The 16,817-nt window shown below is 43.1% G+C and overlaps 2 protein-coding genes across 2 annotated transcripts; both read left to right on the top strand.

Moving 5' to 3' along the window:
* Positions 1 to 6,789: 6,789 nt before the first annotated feature.
* Positions 6,790 to 9,524, top strand: LOC130141984 (uncharacterized). Its single transcript, XM_056323378.1, has 2 exons — positions 6,790 to 7,096; positions 7,839 to 9,524. The coding sequence occupies exon 2, from the start codon at positions 7,842 to 7,844 to the stop codon at positions 8,883 to 8,885; it is 1,044 nt and encodes a 347-aa protein (XP_056179353.1). The 5' UTR covers positions 6,790 to 7,096; positions 7,839 to 7,841; the 3' UTR covers positions 8,886 to 9,524.
* LOC130141994 (uncharacterized) lies at positions 9,216 to 13,016 on the top strand. The gene is given in 3 exon segments (XM_056323397.1): positions 9,216 to 11,391; positions 11,394 to 12,104; positions 12,107 to 13,016. Coding segments are annotated over 3 exon segments (3,390 nt in total). The 3' UTR covers positions 12,610 to 13,016.
* The last annotated feature ends 3,801 nt before the right edge of the window (positions 13,017 to 16,817 follow it).

The following is a 16,817-nucleotide window of genomic DNA, read 5'->3' as shown; positions in this document are numbered from 1 at the left end:
GTTTTGGCTGGTTACACTATCAACAACATAAACTAAACCTGCAAAGTAATTTATAGCAACCCTTTCTGTTACTGCTGGCAGAGAGTACATACTACTTTCTCTTTTATATATTCCAAATTTGAAGTAACACCCATAACTGCTTGTTCACCCAAATATGCTCTCAGTGGTTTGGCAGCTGCAGGGACCTATGTGCTAAAGTCAGAAATGCAATTTATTTTTTCAGTCTCAGAGTTGTCCTTTTGAATCTTCTTAACTGATGATTTATATTCCTGAGAAAGAGAAGGGGGGGGGGGGGAGAGAGTGGAGGTCTGGTGGGAGTTCACATTCCTAATGGATCCTCATCTGTTTGAAATTTTTCTTTCCTCCAAACCTGCTTTCACAGCCAATGATAAAGTTTCTATCACCATCTTTGTTAGATGAGGATTGTTAATATGAGTTTTGAAAGACACACCACACATTGTACTATATCACAGAGGCACAATTCAGTGGCAAGAAACTTTCATTCACTGTCACAGGTACAATATTTGAAAACTGACAAATTCATTTTCATAAATATTGACCACATCAATATCTACGTTTTGGCTAGCATCTAGATGAAGTGTCCTGAAGGGATGCTACTGTCAGATAGCATTGAGCTCCCAAATTTAAGATCAGCAGCTTATAAAATAATTCCAGTGGTCTTATAATTTTATTTAAAGAAAAATATACAATAATGCCTATCATTACCTGTATTTTGACAGTGCAATGGAAAATGTTTAGAAACCAAAATGACACTTAGTCAACTTTCAGTGAAAGTAAACTGTTAATTAAGATTATTTCAGTTGAAATTATAAAATATTAATAATCAAGATCTAATACAGTCTTTATGCTTTAAAATTCTGGGGCAATATCTTTTCTTAAATGATGCTTGAAGCTGACTCAATAGCCAAATCAAATACATGGCTTGATTTTCCAAATAAAAGGTCTCATTAACATATCTGAAAAAAAGTATTTTTAAGCTATTGTATACAAGTCTTGAGGTGATCATTTTTCATATCTGACCCAGACAATAAATTACTTTGCCTGCTCTCATGTTATTCTTCCCAATGCTTCCAAATCATCAGACAAGCTTAAAACATCTGCACAGAAAGCTTCATATGTTACATTGTAATGATATAGCTTGCTAATGTTCTCAATCATATGTATGCAAGCAAAAACCTAAATATTTTACTTCTTAGGTCTACAAATAAGATTTAGAAAGCAAGTAATTTAAACCATGCTTTTATTAAAAAAAGATAAAAAACCCTAAGGAGTTGTGCTAAGCTTTTGGTCTGCAGAACGGGAGACTAGCTTCAGGGAAAAATAATTTTTTCTAATAACAGCTGGATCCAATTTAAAAGGCACCATGCGACAAATCTGAATTGCAAAACAAAAGCAACATACTTGGAGATCATAGAAAATGGGGTAATTTTAAATGTAGTAAGAGCTGTTGTCCAACAAAATAGAGCCTATATTAAAGGTAGGAGGCATAAGTGATCTTTATAAAACATGGATTCAGACTCAACTGAAAAAAAATTACTTCAAAAATTAGAATTGCAAATGTTAAAAAAATAGATGCCATGCTTTAGTCTAATTTGTAGAGGAAAAATACAATTAAACTTTTTCAAATAACCCAACTACGTTACCATAGATTAGTTTTGATTAATGAAGAGGAAGTTGGGTATCTCCAGAATACCAGAATGCTGCTCTGTTCCATCTGAAAGTATTTATCTCCAGTATCTTCCTATCTTCACATAAACTCAACTGTTAGATCATTTTTGAAGACAATTAAGGAACAATGTTAATGTTACAGGCCAATATTTTGGACTAAAAAAAAGGTTTTATAATAGGTTAACATAGAAGAACAGTTTAAGAATTGCCAAATTTAAAATAATATTGTGGCAAAGAGTGTTAAAATTATTTCATTTTTTCCTTGATCTTTGCAAAAGCAGAATTATGAACAGCTGAAATAATTATTCCTTAACAGCCAGGTTGCACCAGTGACTTTTAATTCTACATAGTCTGAATTTCAAATGAGCATTCCTATCTTTTATTCCACAGCATATGCATACTTTAGCACATAAATTTGGTTTCACAAACATTTACCCAAGTAAGATCATCAGGGATGCTGAATGAGTTCAGAAGGAGCAATGAAACAGCCATGTGTGTTAGAACTGTACTGGCAGAGTACAAGTTTGGCAATCTGAAAAAATATCCTCACTAGCCAAAAACCTACGGAATGCAAGCAGAATGGATTTGTCATTCTTTTGACAAGAATTCTAGAATGGGGTTTATTGCATATGCCAAGGATTTGTCAGAAGGAGTCTGAGCAGAGATGCTGTCTAACAGCTTAAATGAGCTTGTATTTCCAACCAAGAACTCCAGGAATTTTCATGGCATAAGTTATTTCTCAGGCACTGAATCATAACACTCCCTCTGACAATGCTGCAGGGCCAAAGAAAACATGGGCCAGATACAGAGTCAAAGCAGCAAGTATCTTTGATAGCAAACTTTTTAGCATTAAGGTTCAATTAATGCCACCATTTCCATTTCTTACAGCACAATACTTTTTTTTGGTCTTATATTTAATTTCCAAAGTTATGGTCAAAATTATGATAACCCTTCCATGTCAAAAATGGCTCCTACAAGCCTTATTCATTCTGCTTTTTACTTTAAGTACTGGGAAGAATTGCTGTTTCCTGGAAATAGGGGTAGCAGGACCACAGTCTGTTTGAATTCACTGAGCCCTCTTATGATCTGTGTTGGATATGGATTGTACAGCCAGTTCCATGCCATTAACTGCTACATTGGATAACATACTTTTCCTCCCTAGATCCCACGGAGCAAATATCTTAGTCGACCAACAACCCAGCAAACTAGCATGATGATTCAGGAAACCCTAAACTAATAATGGGTAGCTAATAAAAATTATTTTTTGTCAGAAGTCAATTGTAATTTTTAAGGAGAACTATGTAGAGGTCTAAATACTTTAAACAGAATACCAGACATTAGAGTTTGGTAATATTGGTAATTATCATAATTAATTTTATTTTACTCCTTTTGCTTTGTATTTCTGCAAATATCACACATTTGCACAATGTATGAGGGAGCTGGCAACAGGGAGAAGGACCTTGCAAGTCCTCTCCTTCCTTTGCTAAACAACTCTGATAGAGTGCTGTGGTTAAAGCTTGTGCATCCACTGCCTCCATTTAGTAAGAACTGTTTTATGATCAAGCTTTTTGTAAAAAAAATATTTTTGTATTCTGCACTTTGCTCAACTGCAGGTTGGGGGAAAACTTGCATTATTTGAACCTGTAACTGCAAAAGTGAGCCAGCAAGTCAGGCAGTGTGTTCTTATAGCTGGTGCAAGCCTTTAATTAGCAATAGGTACAGGATTGAACCTAATGAACCTAATTTGATTTCTGGGCATGCATTTCTTTTCCATCCTTTCACCTCCCCTCCAATTGCATGTTTCAATTTTAACATTCAAGTTCTTCTAAATAATACAATTGAATGTTACTTTTAAAAAGTTTTAGGTAGGCCTCGTTTAAGAGCAACCTAATCAGATCCCTCTCCTCCAAGTCCCACACACTGTAAACATATGATTCCACTTCCAAATGAAATGTGCTTCTCCACAACCAACATGGTAATCTCTTTTCTAATATAATAGGTTTACATGTCAAGGTTTCAGTAGCAGGAGAGGCTGCAGGGGTGGCCTCTGTGTGAAGAGTTCAGGGGTTGCCCTATGCCAGACACAGCTGGTTCCAGCTGGCTCAGCAATGGATGCACCTCAGAACAAAGCTGAGCCAATCAGTGAAGCTGGTGGCATTTCTGTGAAAATGCATTTAAGGAAGTCAAAACGCTGCACAGACAGTGAAGAGTGACGGGAGAAAAGCATGAGAAACAATCCTATGAACACCAAATTCAGAGGAGAAGGAGGGGGAGGAGGTGCTCCAGGTGCCAGAGCAGACGTTCCCCTGCATCCTGTAGAATTTTTGGAAGAAACCACAGTGGAGCAGGTATTTCCCTGCAGCCTGTGGAGAGGACCCAATACAGGAACAGTTAGATATTCCTCAAAGAAACTACAGCCTGTGGAGAGAAACCCACACAGGAGCAGGTTCTCCTGACGGGAATTGCAGCCTGTGTGGGATCCATGCTGGAGCAGGTTTATTTTGATGGATTGCACCCCATTGGAAGGACCCATGATGGAGCAGGGGAAAAGTGCGAGGAGGGAGGAGTGGCAGAAATGAACTGCTATGAACTGACTGTAACCCCCCATTCCCCATCCCCCCCTTCCCTGCTCTTACTGGGGGGGGAAGATGTAGAGGAGCTGGGAATGAGTGAAGTTGAGCTTGGGAAGAAGGGGGATGGGGGAAAGGTGTTTCAGCTTTTGTCTTTGTTTCTCACCATCCAACTCTTTTTTAATTGGCAATAAATTAATTTTGCCCAAGTTGAATCTGTTTTGTTCATGATGGTACTTGGTAAGTGATCTCCCTGTCCTTATCACGACCTATAGAAGAATGAAGCTGGGTTAATTAGAACTGATAATATACAACTGTGGGTTAGCTTCAGGGGCAGTGGGTTGGCTGGTATAGATAAGGTGCAGGTGTGGCTGGTTCTGTTAAGTGTTTGAGAGCCAATGAAGAGAGAGCAGCTGAGGAAGAAGCATAGAGTGTGTGTGCACACCCTGGATGAAGAGAGACTAGGAGAAGGCAGCAGAGGGACTGGTATGAAGAGTATGCTGGTATGTGATGGTAAAAGGCCTTGTTGTAGCTTGTTAGTTTGGAGAGTGCTGTGATAATGACCCACAAGCTTTGTTATCTTATTTTCTCCCTCTGTCTTGTTGAGGAGGGGGGGTGAGAGAGCAGCTGGCTGGGTATCTGGCAGCTTGCTAAGGTCAACCTACCATACCAGGATAAGCATACAGAAGCTTAAGAATCACACAACATGCTGCTTAGAAGAATCCAAATAGAGCAGAGGACATCACTACTACTCTTCCTTTCTTTGTTTGTTTGAAAGGCATAGTGACCGAACAGCATCATTTCAGGTCAAAATTCATCCCTTAGCAAAGTACATGCTAGAAACTTGTTTAGAAAAAACAAATGTCCTTTTTCCCATCTCAGATTCACAAAAAGAGAGCTCACAGTTACATGATGAGATGTTCTGCTCCCTTGGCAGGCCTCGCCTGTGACCAGTGACCTTTGCATTCATAGAAGAAATTTTTCCAAAAGAAGGCAGAAAAAAGATTCAGAAGCCACGTGTAATCCTTGAAAACTAACGCAGCCTGTGCCTCTTTTCTGGTGCCAAAGCTCTCATTGTGAACAAGTGACTAAATGGACATTTAATTCTGTAATTCCATATGCTCTTCAGCCTGCCTCTTCTCTCTGTCATTTAACAGAAGACTGACACACAACAGTATCTGATCCAAACTTTTGTTCTTTTACTGCAGACCAATGAAGTGATCCATAGCAAGCTTAGATGAGGAAAACACAGCTAGTACCAGCACCAAGGTAGTGTGATAACTTTAACATCTGCTGTAAGAGAGTCTCCCAGCTCTACCTAATGGCTTTTCTCATGTTTTCATTTATGCTGCCATTCTAGGGGGAGTAGCTCCTATATCATAATGCCCTGTGAGGTAAGGAAATGTTTAACACAGCATGTGAACTGATTTACTTTGAACAAACAAAAAGGCTTTTAAAAGTAAGTCTTAATTAAAAACATAAATACACTATTTATGCTGGAACCAAATTCTTCCTTCTCCCCTGCCATTTTAGTATTGCATGTTCAGCATGTTGGAGTGTTGATGCTTTTCACAGCTTGCAGCAAGATGGAGATGGCAGAAAAAAATGTTATCAGCTGCCTTTTTAACATTTTTACTGGAGCTATATGTTGAATTTTGCTTTGCTGTGGTGCTGCTAGCTTTCAGAAATAGGGATGTCTTCTGGCCCGCTGCACAACAAAGGCCTGCTCTGCTCTCTCAAATCTCACTGCACCTACAGTAATAGAAGACCTACTGGCACAAAAGCAGTGTGGAACCAGAACTGAGTGGGTCCCAGCACTGGTACCCACAGCACTAACCCCATGCCCAGCCCTGCAGCAACTCTGCCATACTCGCTGTCCCCACTTAAGGGCTGATGGGGTGCTCTCAGTGCAACCCAGTGGCTCTGGTCATGCTCCTGTTTGCTTTCCCCTCTTCCAAGCCACTTGTAGAGGACAGCCACACACATGAAGGCATGCAGGCTGTGAGAGAGTAAGGACAGGTTATTGCTGGGATAGGGAGATCCTGTACCTCTGAGGACAGGAAAGAAAGAATGAATCCTAACCTCAAGTACAGCCTCACACTTCAGCCTGAGAGAGAGGGGGGTTAAGAGATAGGGTAAAGTTTAACGATTATGATAGTCTGCTTAGCTGTTTGCCAAATCTTACGTGGTTTGCTTGGGTGCTGTGATAAGGTATATGGGAGTAGAGAGCTTTATGACCATATAAGTCCAAAGAACAATTACAACCTTGCAAGAACAAGCCAAAGCCGGTTCTGCGGTTTGGACAAAGACCAGGACGTTACTGAGCCTGCGCCAGATGTGGGGGCAACTAGCGGTCACGAGGAAGACTCGCCTGCCTTCATCCTCAGGACCCCTGATGACCACCACCAGGAGACACTGCGCAGACTCAGTCGAGAGAAAAATATGGAAATGACTCACAGAACTAATTTTAATATGAAGCGGGGATAGGTAATGCATATGTATAGGCGTATTGCAACATATTATGAATATGTAATGAGTTGCCTTATAAAATAGAGCAAGTTTTCACATCAGGCGCGCACGGTTTTTGGCGGGATTACCCCCCGTGCTGCCCAGCGCTGAATAAACATACCTACTTTACAATCTTACAGATTGTGGAGTCTGCTTTCCGCACGTCAGTTTTGGCGAGCCAGCCAGGAGGATCTCCACTCGGCTGCGGGACCGACTGCGGAGCGGACGCTCCTAGGCGCGTGCCCCGAGCATTTTACTTGGAGGAGTCTCCGCTGCCGGCCGATCACCGCGGGAGTGGACAACAGCCTCTTGAAGCTGTGGATTTAACGGTATGTTTAACGAAGGGACTTGAGCGTAACGCACATTCGGGACTGCTGATAAATCGCGCAGAGACGTCTGGCGTGCAGCATAGTGCCTGTTGGTTGGGTACCTATTGGGTTTGGGACTGCAATTGGGAAACTTGCCGGCCGATAGAGCGGCTGGTAGCAATCTCGGGGATAGATCGACTGAGTTTGAGGTAACCGCTGTATCCCGTTGTTGGGAGCCAGGAGAAGCAGGAGAGGGGTAAGCGGGCCTCTTGTAATTCACAAGATATTTGCAGCTGCTAAAAGGCTGTTAACTGGAGCGATGCTGTGTTAAATTTTTCTTGGTATTGATTTTGGTTATGGCAATAAGGCATTTGGAATAGACTACTGATTTGAATTTGTCGAACCATAGTGTTTGTGTGAAGTGATGTGTGTGTGATTTTCTCTGAGTGCATGGATGTCTGTGAGAGTGGAATTGAGTGAGAATAAGTGAGAGTGTGGCTGACAGGCGTAAAAAGAGAATTTAAAAGTCAGTTTAAATTCCTTAAGAGTATATTGAAAATGGGTAACACCCAAGGAGGGATACTAAAAAAAGAGTCCTCTGGGTTGTATACTCGCCCATTGGAAGGATATTGTTGGGAAGGGAAGCACAGAAAGCAAAAAGACCCTCATTAAATATTGTAATCAGTGGTGGCCATTGTGTAAGTTAGAGGGCGAAGTTAAGTGGCCGTTTAATGGAACATTGGATTATAATACTTTGTTACAGCTTATGCTGTTCTTGAGAAGAGAAGGGAAATGGGATGAAGTGTCATATGCAGATATGTTTTTCACTCTGCAAAACCATCCGGAGTGGCAAAGGGACTGTGGGATAATACCCCCACAGGACCCTATGGTACTTGCATTGGAGCGGGAAAATAAAGAGGGTAGAAGTAAATTGAAAAGATGCTGTTCTTCCTGCAGCATTGGGCAGAGGTGTACAAAGGCAGACAAGGTTCACCAAGCCCCAGAACAGGACTTAAATGACTTGTTTAAACCTCCCCCCCGGGCACGGGACCAGGATGCGGACTCAGAAGGAGCCTCAAATCCTCCTGATAGCCCTGTATCTTCCCGCACTCAGCAGAAGTCTGCCCTGACTATTTTACAAGCACCCCTCCGAGAGGCGGTGGGGCCAGATGGTGGAACAATGCTAATTAAAGTGCCTTTCTCCACTGCTGATTTGGGAGAGTGGAGAAAGATTGCAAAGGATTATAGAAGAGACCTGATAAGTGTAACCAGGCAGTTCCAATTTATCGTGAAACAACACAATCCCGATTGGAATGATATACAATTATTATTGGAATATTTGACTGAAACTGAAAAACAGCTAGTTTTGAAAACAGCAGGAAATCTGGCCGAAGACTATTATAAAATTACAGGAGGGGATGTTAAGGAACATTTCCCCCTCCAAGACCCAAAGTGGGATGCTAATAGATCGGCACATATGCAAAGATTACAGGAATATCAGGAATGGATTTTGAAGGGAATGGAGAGAGCAATTCCCAAAACTATAAACTGGTCAGCCTTATATGCAGTTAAGCAAACTCCTTCTGAGTCCCCATCTGAGTTCCTGGATCGGCTGAGGGATGTGATGCGCCGTAACACGCCGCTGGACTCTGGGTCTGAGGTAGGGATCCAGCAATTAGTTTCTTTATTCCTGGGTCAATCTACAGGGGACATAAGGCGAAAACTTCAAAAGCTGCGTTCTACAGAAGGTAGAAACTTGGAAATATTGTTGGATGAAGCGTGGAGGGTGTTTAGTAATAGAGAAGAATAATATAGGCGGGGACAAAGGAAATTGATAGCTGCCATTCAAGAAAAAGGGGAACGGAGAGGCGGTAGGCGAGATTCGTCTCGATTGGAAAGGGATCAGTGCGCTATATGCAGGGGCTTTGGTCATTGGAAAAGGGAATGTCCTAGAAACAGGGAAGGGGGTCGGAAAACCTCATCGAACGTGAAGATAGCCAATGTAATAGAAGACTGACGGGAACCTGGGGAATCTACCCTAGCGGATCCACTGGTTATAATTAAGCTAGGGGAAAAGCAGCAGCAAGTGGAGTTTTTGATAGATACAGGAGCGACATATTCGGTTTTGAATCAAGCCTTAATGCCTTTAGGAGATGATTACGTTGTAGTACAGGGAGCAACTGGCCAAAGTGAAAAGGCGTATTTTTGCGAACCTTTAAAGTATAAATTGGGAAAGCAATGGGGTATCCACAAGTTCTTATATATGCCCAACTCCCCAAAGGCACTTTTGGGGAGAGATTTGTTGGAACAATTAGGAGCAAAGATCACGTTTGAAAAAGGGGAAATTACTCTGGAGGTAAAGGATCGGCAATATACACAGGCATTAAGTCTAGTCCTAACCAGTCTCCCCTCAGAAGGGAAAATTGATGAGGAAATTCTGAACCAAGTGTATCCAGGAGTCTGGGCTACTGATGTGCCTGGAAGAGGGAAAAATGCTCCACCTGTTGAAGTTAAGATAAAGGAAGGTCAATGACCGGTGAGAATTAAACAATATCCTCTAAAGAAAGAGGACAGGGAAGGAATCCAACCGGTGATAGAAAAATTTTTGCAGCTAGGACTATTAAAGGAATGTGAGTCTGAATTCAACACTCCTATATTACCTATTCGGAAGTCCGATGGGTCATATAGGGTGGTTCAAGACTTGCGCGCAGTGAACAGGATTACTGAGGATCTCTACCCAGCCGTGGCAAACCTGTATACCCTACTGACTGCATTGGCACCTGAATTAATCTGGTTTACTGTTCTAGATTTAAAGGATGCTTTCTTTTGCCTCCCTCTCCACGAAGCCAGTCAAAAGTTGTTTGCATTCGAGTGGGAAAATCCTAAAAGTGGTCGAAGGACCCAGCTCACTTGGACGGTGTTGCCGCAAGGATTTAAGAATAGTCCTACCATTTTCAGCAATCAGCTTGCGAGAGACCTGGAATCATGGGAAGCCCCGTCCGAGAAAGGAAAATTGTTACAGTACGTAGATGATATCCTGATCGCTACCAACACAGAGGAAGATTGTATGGCGTGGACGGTGAGTCTGTTGAATTTCTTAGGGCTTCAAGGATATAGGGTGTCCAAGAAGAAGGCCCAGGTAATGCAGCGTAAAGTGAATTATTTGGGCTATGAGATCAGTGCGGGACAGAGAACTTTGGGGCAGGCCCGCAAAGAGGTGATATGTCAAACTAAAAAACCCCAGACGGTAAAGGAATTGTGAACCTTTCTGGGAATGACAGGGTGGTGTCGATTGTGGATCTACAATTATGGACTGCTTGTTAAACCATTATATGCGCTGACAGCGACTGAGCAGGAACACCTCGAATGGAATAAAGAGGCTGAACAAGCTTTTGAACAACTAAAGAAGGCCCTGATGTCAGCCCCGGCCTTAGGACTCCCGGATGTGGGTAAGCCGTTTCTCCTCTTTTCTCACGAGAAACAGGGCATTGCCCTAGGAATATTGGCACAGGAGCTAGGTCTGTACCGTCGGGCAGTTGGCTACCTCTCTAAACAGTTAGACGCGACTGCAAAGGGCTGGCCTGGATGCCTAAGGGCAGTTGCAGCTGTGATACTAAATATACAGGAAGCCCGAAAATTCACACTGGGCCAGAAAATGACTGTTTTTGTGTCCCATGCAGTGTCGGCAGTATTGGAAGCAAAGGGTGGACACTGGCTATCTCCACAAAGGTTCCTGCGATATCAAGCTGTAATAGTGGAACAGGATGATGTGGAAATCGTGGTTACTAACATTGTCAACCCAGCTTCTTTTCTCAGCGGAAACACAAGAGAACCAGTGCATCATGACTGCTTAGAAACTATTGAAGCGACATACGCAAGTCGCCCAGACTTAAAGGATAGCCCCATAGAAAACGGAGAAAACTGGTTCACAGACGGGAGCAGCTATGTCCTGAATGGCAATTGTCACACAGGATACGCCATCACCACCAGTCAAGAGGTAATAGAGTCAGGACCTTTGCCCATGAACACCTCCGCACAAAAGGCAGAAATAATTGCCCTAACTCGAGCCCTGGAGTTGGCTCAGAGCAAAACTGTAAACATTTACACAGACTCAAAATATGCCTTTGGAGTTGTACACGCACATGGAGCAATTTGGAAAGAAGGAGGTTTATTGAACTCCCAAGGGAAAAATATCAAACATGCAGAAGAAATTCTGAAGCTACTAGAAGCTGTCCAACTCCCTGAGAAAGTGGCAATTATGCATATTAAGGCACACCAGAAAGTGAGCTCAGATTTGGAAAAAGGAATGAACTGGCGGACAGAGAGGCAAAACAGGTGGCCAAAACGAAAATAAAAGTAGCAGGGGCTTTAATCCCCGATAGGCATATTTCCCTACAAGATAAACCAAAATACACTAGGGAAGATCAGAAACTTATTTCAGACTTAGAAGGGTCATATAATGAAGAGGGATGGGCTTATACCCCACAGGGAAGATTAATTGTCCCCTCATATTTACTGTGGCATTTAATACGGGAAGAACATAGGAAGAGACATTGGGGAATGGAGGCTCTGTATAAGCATCTGATAAAAGATATTGTGGCTAGAAACTTATATACCACAGTGAGACAGGTGACTCAACAGTGTGACCTTTGCCTCCAGACTAATCCAAAGAATACTCCCAAACTAGAAATGGGCCAGATTGGAAAGGGTAATGGGCCTGGACAACAATGGCAGGTTGATTTCACGGAACTTCCAAGAAAAGGGGGGTACCGATATTTGCTGGTATTAACTGATACCTTTTCAGGTTGGCCGGAAGCGTTCCCAACCAGAACTGCCAAGGCTCGGGAGGTAACTAAAATACTAATACAAGAAATAATACCGCGTTTTGGGGTTCCAGCAACCATATCCTCTGACAGAGGACCACACTTTGTTTCAAAAATAGTGCAACAAACCAGCCACCATTTAGGTATAGATTGGCAACTTCACACCCCATATCGCCCTCAGTCGAGTGGCCAAGTGGAGAAAATGAACCACTTAAACAGCAAATTGTAAAGTTGGGACAAGAAGCAAACTTGCCATGTCCTCAGTCTCTCCCTTTAGCCCTTTTGCGTATACGGACAAGACCGAGGGCGAGGGAAGGACCGAGCCCTTTTGAAATTCTGTATGGACGCCCCTATGGAATACAAAAGGGGACATCAATGCAAATTGGGGATGAAATTATGACTTCCTATATGGTGGCATTGAGCAAGCAGCTCAATAAAATTGGAAAACATGTAATTGGGACCCGAGGAAGGGGTCTGGATGGGCCTGTACATGATACCCAACCTGGAGATTATGTATATGTAAAGTCTCTTGCAGAGAAAACCTTGAAACCACAGTGGGAAGGACCATACCAAGTACTCCTCACCTCCTTCACAGCAATCAAAATTAAAGAACAGAATGCCTGGATTCATCATACCCGTGTGAAGAAGTCGCCACAAAAGCTTTGGACATCAGAAATTCAAGGGCCTTTAAAGCTCAAGCTAAAAAGATAGGATGTGGGTTAAATTTAACATGATTCTGATAATTTCACAGGTGATAGATGTTGCAGAATGGCTGTGTGATCATGGCCTTGACTCCCTTAAAGATCTTTGTGAAACAAAGTTAGCGTAAGTTAGCTGAAGCAGGCCTTGCAGCTATGCTGAGGCATGCTGAGAAGGAAGCTGAGAAAAACACTGACCTTGTGCCTAATGTTGTAAATAACTTTGAGGAATTCGCGTAGACAAGAGAGGAAAAGAAAATATGTAGCTAGCTATCCGCAGAAACCGCAAGTAGGAGGACGTATGAAAATGTAACCCTTTAGAGCTTAGCCAATCAGCAGATGACTAGTAGGCATAATTAACTGGAACTGTATATAAGACATAATCGCGCCGTAATAAATCGAAGCTTGCTTTATCACTCATATTGAGTCGGCTGCGTGCTTCCCCTCGCTCGTCGCAAGTGGCGCCCGAACAAGGGACCCCTAACCTTGTTCTTCACCGGACAGCGAGGACGGAGAAGCACTGGTAGCAGCGACCAGAGAGCAGAAGATCGGCTGATGCTGGCATCGTACCCGATCCGTGCTTGAGTCCAGGATAATTCAAGAAGGGGTTCTCCGTCCATGAGCTGCTACCCAAGGGAAAAGGCTGCAACAAAGAGGACTTTAACGAGTGCACAATGGAAAAAGAGGTAGCGCTAGCACTTTTACAATGCTTTTTAGAAAAGCGGGGAGTAGGCCCTTTAAAAGATCTGGCCGGGTTAATTGCATTAGGTAAAGCAAAAGGATATTTTGCAGATCCTGAGCATATGTTTGAAGTAGAAGAATGGCGTAATTATGGGGATTGTTTATGGGATTTAGTAATAGATGATGGTAAGGCAGCAAAAAAATTGATGAAATCATGGCATGAAGTAACTAATTGTATAAAAAGATATCAAGCAGAAAAGCGCCTTGCTGTAGCAGTAACAAGCCGACTTGCAAGCGCAGATCCTAATGCAGAAAAAATTATGCCATGTGAAAATCACATCCCAATACCCCCTTTATCACAAACAGTGCTCTCTGTACCACCTATAGACCCTTCGTTTCCTCCGCCCCCCCCTCCGGCGCAGTAGCCTCGGGGGGGCCAGAGGGCGGGGACACATTGGACGAAAGTGCTGCTGAGGAAGAAAATAGCAGTGGGCAGTCAATACAAAATTCAAAAAAAAAAAGGGAACAAAAAATACAGTAAACAAACTGGTGCGTTCTACGTGCATTAATTGGCAAAAAATAGCACAAGAAGCAGCTGCTCAGGGAATATTTGATATTGCTGAGCAAGTCAACCCCCCACAAGCTTTCCCTGTAACGTATCAGATGAATGCCGCTAACCAAAGACAGGGAACCTGGGAGGCTTTGATTGGAAAATATTAAGTCAGTTACGTAGTACGGTGAATGAGTCGGGCCTCCACAGTGAGCCCACCAGATATACCTAACTTTATGAAAGGGCCGTTATTGTGCCAGTGTATTCTGGAGAATAGTAACAGTTACACCAAAGGCATTTTAGTAACCCTGCCCTTAGATTCTTCTGTAGAAACAATGCTAGAGCGAATGAGTTGGGTGCCAGTAGGTCAGCAAGCCTTGCTAGTGGAAGCAATCCAAGCAGTAGGGAGAGATTTAGTGCAAGCCCAAAGTCAGGCTTTTGCAGCGCTTGCGCCTCTGCGCCCCCCTGGGGCTACCGCGCCCCCAAAGCCAGCAACCACCACGCGCCAAGACTTCCCCTGCTATTGATGCGGGAAGCCAGGACATACCCGTGACCAATGTCGACAACGTCAAGTGTGGTGCCAAAAGTGTCAGCGAGGGACCCACAGCACCAATGTCTGTCGGCAGATGGGAAACGGGAAACCGAGAGCGAGGAGCCGCAGCGCGTCAACCCCAATCGCGACACCTGTCACCTTCACGACACCCCCTCCAGGAGACATGACCAACTCTTATTGGCAGACACCGTGTTACAACCCGCCACCCAAAGGAGCCTCGGCCTGGACCTGGCAACAGCAGTAGATACAACATTAATTGACAACCGACCCCAAAACATCGCAACTCGTGTCCGAGGACCTCTGATAATAAATGGGCAAAGCTATGGTGCTCTATTATTAGGGCGGTCTTCTGGTAGTTTGAAAGGGCTGTTTGAAAGTGTGTTGCTTATAGTAATAATTGTTATCATTGCACTCGTATGTTTAAGCTGTGCTCTCTCTTGTATTCAGAAATTACTCGAGCGTGTAGCTGCACAAGTTTTGCTTGCGCAAAGAGAAAAAGGGGGAAATGTTGCAGAATGGCTGTGTGATCATGGCCATGACTCCCTTAAAGATCTTTGTGAAACAAAGTTAGCGCAAGTTAGCTGAAGCAGGCCTTGCAGCTATGCTGAGGCATGCTGATAAGGAAGCTGAGAAAAGCACTGACCTTGTGCCTAATGTTGTAAATAACTTTGAGGAATTCGCGTAGACAAGAGAGGAAAAAAAAAAAAATGTAGCTAGCTATCCGCAGAAACCGCAAGTAGGAGGACGTATGAAAATGTAACCCTTTAGAGCTTAGCCAATCAGCAGATGACTAGTAGGCATAATTAACTGGAACTGTATATAAGACATAATCGTGCCGTAATAAATCAAAGCTTGCTTTATCACTCAATATGAGTCGGCCGCGTGCTTCCCCTCGCTCGTCGCAGATAGACACAGCGGCCTGGCGAGAGAACTGGTATGTACAGGCGATTCAAAACATCACCAAAATTTTAAATAAAACAGATTGTTGGATCTATACCCAAATGACAAGACACTCTGGTTATGAGATACCGTTAATAGGCATCCCACTGCCAGTTTCCCTGATGAACCGCCAAGACTGCTCCTTTTGGGGAAATACAGTCTGGAGCACAGACCCTCAGGTTAAGTGGGGACGAGAATTAAAAATAACTGTTGAAGAGACCAGCACATTGGGGGATAACTGCCTGGTAAGTTCGGGAAAAGGGCTGTTTATGGGAGAGCACCCAAATTGTAACAGAAGTCATACATTAAATATGACAGGTAGAGATTTGGGATTTTTGAAATTGAACTATACCGGTCTCCCGACCCCACAAGGGACAGGGTGGTATTGGCTGTGTGGCACAATGGCTCATAAAGTCTTGCCCATAGGCTGGCGGGGAGCATGCACTCTGGGAGGTTTGGTCCCCAATATTACTATCATTGACGGGTTAACACGACCCCCCATAAGAAAAAAACGGAATATTGTAAATAACCCCCTCATAGACAGACCAACGAGTTTCCACAATTTTGCGCGATGGTTCATTCCGTTTTTAGGGGTTAGTGAGTTGGAAAAGGCAATAATAAACGTCTCGGCTGTAATAGAAACAGTGGAAAATAGGACAGTTGATGCCCTCCTGGCACTCCAGGAGGAAGTTACTGACTTATCGAAAATAGTGTCACAGAATCGTATGGCTTTAGATTTGCTATTAGCCTCCCAAGGGGGGGTATGCACTGTGATCAATGTAGATTGTTGCATGTATGCAGATCACAGCGGGCGAATCACCGAGGACCTTCAAGAAATTAGGAAACAAGTAAATATTCCACATAAAGTGACACAAGATAACACTTCTTGGGGCTTTTCTGAATTATGGGAGAAATTGACATTCTGGTTGCCCAATCTAACATGGTTAAAACAATTGTTTGTAATGATCATTGTAATTGTCTTTCTATTTTTAATTATTAGTATAGCTATCCGTTGTGGATTTTGGTGTCTTAAGGGAACTGGAAATTCCTATAGCGAATGGAAGAGAAATCAACTGCGACAAAAATTAGAATCTAATCAATACTTTGAGTCTGAGTAAAAGAATTTACTAATTTCTTTGAAAAGGGGGGAACTGAGAGAGAGGGGGGTTAAGAGATAGGGTAAAGTTTAATGATTATGATAGTCTGCTTAGCTGTTTGCCAAATCTTACGTGGTTTGCTTGGGTGCTGTGATAAGGTATACGGGAGTAGAGAGCTTTATGACCATATAAGTCCAAAGAACAATTACAACCTTGCAAGAACAAGCCAAAGCCGGTTCTGCGGTTTGGACAAAGACCAGGACGTTACTGAGCCTGCGCCAGATGTGGGGGCAACTAGCGGTCACGAGGAAGACTCGCCTGCCTTCATCCTCAGGACCCCTGACGACCACCACCAGGAGACACTGCGCAGACTCAGTCGAGAGAAAAATATGGAAATGACT

This window comes from Falco biarmicus, chromosome W, assembly GCF_023638135.1.
Source record: "Falco biarmicus isolate bFalBia1 chromosome W, bFalBia1.pri, whole genome shotgun sequence".
In the NCBI taxonomy this organism is placed as follows: domain Eukaryota; kingdom Metazoa; phylum Chordata; class Aves; order Falconiformes; family Falconidae; genus Falco; species Falco biarmicus.
Note: the sequence above shows the minus strand (reverse complement) of the source record. Positions and strands in the feature narration are given on the sequence as shown.